Source organism: Monoraphidium neglectum (assembly GCF_000611645.1).
Source record: "Monoraphidium neglectum strain SAG 48.87 unplaced genomic scaffold scaffold02587, whole genome shotgun sequence".
NCBI classification, from domain to species: domain Eukaryota; kingdom Viridiplantae; phylum Chlorophyta; class Chlorophyceae; order Sphaeropleales; family Selenastraceae; genus Monoraphidium; species Monoraphidium neglectum.
The window spans coordinates 634-6,737 of record NW_014011041.1 but is presented as its reverse complement, the minus strand read 5'-3'; the positions used below and the strand labels follow the sequence as shown (position 1 = coordinate 6,737).

General features: G+C 66.6%; 1 protein-coding gene across 1 annotated transcript; it reads left to right on the top strand.

Annotated features, from left to right (window-relative positions):
- Positions 1–200: 200 nt before the first annotated feature.
- MNEG_11091 (polyribonucleotidenucleotidyltransferase) lies at positions 201–5,810 on the top strand (the record flags this gene model as incomplete). The annotated part of the gene is made up of 14 exons (XM_014040437.1): positions 201–212; positions 565–671; positions 1,039–1,153; positions 1,436–1,523; positions 1,799–1,884; positions 2,078–2,179; positions 2,380–2,445; positions 2,842–2,939; positions 3,358–3,466; positions 3,811–3,981; positions 4,296–4,512; positions 4,845–4,927; positions 5,413–5,500; positions 5,740–5,810. Coding segments are annotated over 14 exons (1,413 nt in total), but the record flags the coding sequence as incomplete, so codon positions are not given.
- Positions 5,811–6,104: the final 294 nt, after the last annotated feature.

Here is a 6,104-nt window from a genome sequence, read left to right as displayed (position 1 = left end):
CTGTGTTGAAAATCCGTTGGATGTGGTGTGGAGGATGCATGTGAGCAAATATGCACACGCACACAGTTCACAACCAAAGCCACCCTGGATCCGTGCATGTGTGAACAAAACAAGCATGACATCTGCAACGTGCACCTCCTCAGATTATCTTGGAGACAGGAGAGATCGGGCGGCAGGCCAATGGCGCCATCATGGCTACCATGGGCGAGACGGTGCGCCCCTGTAGCGGCTGCGCCCCTGCCCCCCGCGCACCACCTCCCGCACAGTGCACCATCACACTTGCCGCCACTCTGCACTTCAGACCCCGCACTCCCTGCCCGCATATGCTGCTCGCGCTGCTCTCGGTTCTCCTAAGGCAGCAGACCCTCAAATAGAGACTTTTGAACAAGGCAGTGTTGCGCGCTCGCATGTACTGAAAAGCGACGCATGGCAATTCCGTGTGCAGCTGTTCAGCAGACGCGCCCCGTCGCTCCCGCCGTCCGGCCGCCGCCCGCCGCGTCGTGACCTCCCTCCAGCGCTCCCCCCTGAAAAAAAACCCTCATGCACCGACGCTCGGCTGTCCAGGTCCTGTACACTACCGTGTGCTGCGAGAACACGCCGAAGGGCGACGGGTCGTTTGTGCCGCTGCAGGTCAACTATCAGGAGCGCTTCAGCGCCGCAGGCCGCACGAGGTGCGCAACCCGCGTGCCACCTCTTGGCCCCGCCTCACACCGCCTTCGGCCCCTCACCCCACGCGCGTGCTCGGCCGCTGCTGCCACTGGCGGCCCAACAATGAGCTCGCGGCGGTGGCGGAGCCGTTGTTTCAAAACACACGCAGCAGCCTGAAGGCCCCACCCAGCCGAGCCACGCCCACCCCATCCCCGGACAAACCCATACACATGCGCATGCAAACGCATGCAAGCACATGCTGACAACGCAAGACTGTCCACACACATGCACGCATGCTCACACTCACGCACACACACGCACACACACAGAACCCTCCCCCTCCGCCGCCTGCGCTCCCCCAAACCCCGCCGTCCTGCCGGCGCGGCGCAGCGGCTCTTACCTGAAGCGCGAGGGCCGCCCCAAGGACGACGACGTGTTGGTGGCGCGGCTGGTGGACAGGCCGCTGCGGCCCATGTTCGACAAGGGTTGGTCGAACGACACGCAGGTGAGTGTGTGAGGGTGTGTGTGTGCGTGTTTTCATGTGTGCGCATGCGAGAGAGAGAGAGAGAGAGGGGGGGTGCGTGTTTGTGTCTGAGTGCGTCAGAGACAGAGACCAACACACACGCGCGCGCACACACACACACACACACAGAGAAAGAGAGAATATGTGTGTGCGTGTGAGTGTGCATGCGTGTGTGCTGCTGGCGCATCGCGCAACTGCACGCAGCTTTCGCCCTCCCCTGCCTCTCGAGCCACGCATCGGCCCCCGTCCGCCGCGGCACTGCAGGTGCTGCAGTGGGTGCTGTCTTATGACGGCGTCAACCAGCCGGAGCCGCTCGCCATCACGGCGGCCGCGGCGGCGCTCATGGTGTCGGGTGCGCGGGCGGTGCCTCCCCGAAAAGACCAGTGGAGCGGGGGTCCCGATACGCGCGTCGCTCGGTGGCGAGCCCTGCTTTGATTGTGCGCCCCGGCCAGCGAGGCTTTTGTCCGCGGCAGCCAGAAACCTTGAGTCAGCGCGGCTTCTGAGGTTGCGATGGCGCTGTGGCGGCGACCTTGTGCGGCACGCTGGGATGCTGGCCGGACCCCACTCGCTGCATACGCACCCAAGGCACCCACCCCATCCAGCCCCCCTAAAATTGCGTGTCTGCAGACATCCCCCTGAAGAAGGCGGTGGCCGGCGTGCGCGTGGCGCTGCTGGGGGAGGGCCTGTGGGTCGTCAACCCCACAGCCGTGCAGGTGGGGATGACGCCACGCGCCCCCAACAGCACGCCTGCCGCCCCGCCCGCTTCCATACCCATTCCGGCACCATTCCGGCACCACATGCCAGCCAGCCGCCCTTCTCGCCTGCACGCGTGGCACCTTGCTCGGCGTCGGCTGGTTCTGGGGACGCGCAGCAGCGATCTGACATTCAAACCTCGCGCCCCGACAGATGGCCGCCAGCCGGCTCGACCTGGTCATGGCGGGCACCAAGGATGCGGTGCTCATGATCGAGGGCTTCTGCGACTTTTTGTCAGAGGAGCAGATGATCGAGGTGAGTAGGGCGACAGGGTCGAATGCATTTTTGTTGGTCTGATTTTGTTGGTCCAAGTAAGCACGCCGCATGGCCAACAAGGTGGAAGGCATCCCTTGGTGGACGCACTGGCATGTCGTAGTTGCCAGCCTGCGCCAGCTCCAGGGAGGACTGAACACACCCACGCCCGCTCTTTCCCGTGGCTCTCGTTTGCCGCGCAGGCCGTCGGCGTCGGCGAGCGGGCGATCAGCAAGATGTGCGCCGAGATGGAGGAGTGGGCCGCCAAGGTGCGGGGCAGTCGGGGCAGTCACGACCACGGTGGGGTCACGGGCCAGGGCCCGGCGCAGGCGGCGCGCTTGCAGGGGCCTCCGTGGAGCACTGGGGCAAGGGGGTCAGCAGACGTGTTCATGCTGGCACCCGCCCGCGCGCGCGCCGCCTGTTGTGGCCGAGCCGTCCGGACCCGGCCGACCCTTTTCTTGGCACCCTCCTCCTCGCCTCAAACTGGAAGCTTCTCACCCTCAACAACAAGGGTCAAATTTGTCGGCTGCTTCTGCGGGCTGACAAGCCGACCCACCCAGGCACCCCCTATGCAGTCTCCACACAACCCCACATCCAACTCTAAACCTGATCCACCCAACGCCTATCCCCGGGGGACCCACGACTTCTTGCTACCTCATCCGCAGGTCGGCAAGCCCAAGCGGACTGACAGGGTGCTGCTGCCTGCTGGCCTTGAGGAGCGCGTGATTGCCCTCACGCGGGACGCAGTGGAGGCCGCATACAGGTGGGTGGAACTTGATTGACTGTGTGTGGGTGGGTGGGTCAGGTGGACGTGCGTGTAGGGGTGTGTGTGAGAGTGTGTGTGTGTGTGTGTGTGTGTGTGTGTGCGCGCGCGCGCGTGCTCGTGCATGCGCCTGGGGCGAATGTTTTTGGGGGTTAAGCCGGATTCTTTTGGGTTTAGGGCGCCCCAGGGAAGGGGGCCCTTCATAGGCATCGGCAAGCGAGCCGCGTGCGCTAGACCTGCCCTCTGCCGCGCGACACGGCGCGCTTGAGCGGCACCCATCCAATCCCGGCGGCGGCCCCGACTTGGCTGCGTCAACACTCCACGCAACACACATACACGTTGCCAGCGCCGGCCGTCACCCCCCTGGCGCAACCGCCGCAACTGCTGAAAGTTCTGAATCCGCCGCACGCACCGGCAGGGCGCCCACTGCCAAGGACGTCCGGACCGCAGCCGTTGAGGCGGCGCGGTTGGCCATGGTCGCCGCCATAGAGGCGTCTGGGGACTTCCCTGGGGTGACAGACGTGCAGGTGAGAAGCTGATGGGGCCCAGGGGGGGGGGACGGGCCGGGAGTGATGAGTGAGGCCCGCCTGCAGCTGGGTTTGAGTAAAAGGTGTGCATGTGTGCATGTGCGAGTGTGTGTGTGTGTGTGGGTGGGTTGGTGCGTGGGTGGGTGGGTGGTTTGTGGGCAGGCAGAGCGCGCTGGCAAAATGGGATGAGCGGGAGGCATGCTGAGCGGAAGGCAACGTGAACAATCAACAGAATCAAGAGACCAGTTAGGGTGGGGTGTGTGGGGGCAGGAGCAGCAGCAGCAGGTAGGCAGTCAAGCTCGGTCAAACGCATTTTGACCGCACGCTTTGACCACGCCCCGCAGCTCCAGATGGCGTTCAAGGCGGCCGAGTCGTCGGTGATGCGCGGCCTCGTGCTGCGGGAGGGCACGCGCGCCGACGGCCGCGGCGTGACGGACGTGCGACCCATCACCAGCCGCGCGGCGCTGCTGCCGCGCACGCACGGGAGCGCGCTGTTCACGCGCGGGGAGACCCAGGTGCGGCGCTGCCCTTCCAAACCGCACGCCCACGGCTGCAATCACTATTAACGGGGCTGTCGTCAAGCGGCCAAGGGTCGAAAATGCGCCGGCGGCTCGGGCGCGCGCGGGGTGTGCGTGCCGCTCGGCCCGCAAGCCCGCCGCGGCTGCTCGAAACAGGGCAAACAACCGGCGGGCCGCTCGCAAAGGGCCCCGCAAGACCCAATCCCAGCCTTGAGCCGGCGTCCGCCGAGCGCCCGGCGTACCCCACGCCGCTGCATCCAGCATCCCCCCCCCAAACCCAACCCAAACCCAACCCCACCCCGCATTCCCAGGCCCTCTGTGTCGCCACGCTCGGCACCGCCGCGGACGCCCAGCGCATCGACGGCATCCGCTCCGCCGCCTCCGACAGCCTCGCCGGCGACAGCGACAGCGAGAGCTCCGGCCCTGGCGCCGCCGCCGGCCGCGCCAAGGACGCGTTCGAGACGTTTTATCTGCAGTACTTCTTCCCGCCGAGCTCGGTCGGCGAGACGGGGCGCGTCGGGCCCGCAGGTGTGGCGCGATGGGCCGCGCCTTGCGGGCCGCATGAGGCTTGACGCGGCCCAGGGTGGGGGGTGGGTGTTGTCTAAATGGGACGGGGGCGGTGGGAGGACGCGGTCTAGGTGGCTTGTGTGCAGCCCATGCATGCGCGGCGGCCGGGAGCGTGCGCCCGGCGCGCGGGGCCGCCTGCACGGACCCGTCGCCTCCAGCACCCGTCGGCTCCCGCTTCAGGCTGGGGCCAGGCCCCAAAAGCGCCCCGGACCCGCCCCGCGCCGCGGCTGACCCCCCAGAAACCCTTGGCACGCACCCATCACCATCAACCCTTGCTTGCTGACACACCACAGGCCGCCGGGAGCTGGGCCACGGTGAGCTGGCGCAGCGGGCGCTGGAGGCCGTCATCCCCTCCAAGGATGACTTCCCCTACACGGTGGGCCCCCCTACCTCCAGTAGCCACTGCCGCCGCCGCCTCCCGCGGCTTGGGGGCGTGCTGGATGCTCCCTGTCATGGCCCCCTGACAAGTCGGCATTGCTCTGCGCGCGACTGAGCCATCGCCCGAGCCCACGCCCCGCGTCGAGCGCCCCCGCCGCAGCTGTGGCCCCCCCTCCCCCTCGCCAGGCCCTCTTCCCCTTTGACTGCGCGAACGAATGCACACGCACTTGCACACGCACACATATGGCAGGGCGAGAACCCTTTCAGCGCAGCGGCTCGCTCGCTGCGCAATTTCGCTAGCACCGAAACTCCACAAATCAACAAGATTGCCGGCTGGTTGGGGAGTGGGAGTCAATCAGGCGCCCTCAAACCCCAACCAACCCCTACTCCTTGCAAGATCCCCACCAAAATTGCATCCCGCCGACTGGCAGTCAAACGGACGGTTTGTTGACCGCCGCAGCACTATGCTGTCCCCACAAATAGGTGCGCGTGGAGTCCACCATCACCGAGAGCAACGGCAGCAGCAGCATGGCATCCGTTTGCGGCGGCTGCCTGGCGATGCTCGACGCGGGTGAGCAAGGGGGGTGGGGGCGAGGGCGGCTGGTCGCGGCGGGACGGGGCTCCAGCAGGTGCGGGCGGAGGAAGCGAGCAGCATGCGGCGATTTTGCCCTGGGGCAGGAATTTTCAAGCCCAATACACACGCACACCCACACCGTGCACCCCCCCCCCCCCAAAAAAATCACACAAAGCACGCCCCAAACAACACACACCGCACTTAACACCCTTCACTCCCCGCCCTCCCCCCAAAAGGCGTGCCGCTCAAGGAGCCCGTGGCCGGCATCGCAATGGGCCTCATCCTGGAGCCCGACGGCTCTTTCAAGGTGAGCCGATGATGTCACCGTGACGTCAGCGCCCCGCACGTGCGCGCCCCAAAGCGACTGAGCTGGCGGCCTGGCCGTCTGCGCTGCCGGGCTCTTGCTTTTTACGGACCCCTTGTGGCTCGGGAGGCGGGCTGGCCCATCGATCTGTTGGTGGCCGTCGCGCATCAGCACAAGCGACCTTGCCAGGCCGCCGTCTTGGGGGTCGGCAACACTGACCCCACTCCATGCAAATCCTGCTCGACCCCAGCCAAACCGCCCCAACCCTCTCCCAGCACCGACGGCCCCGCGCACCCA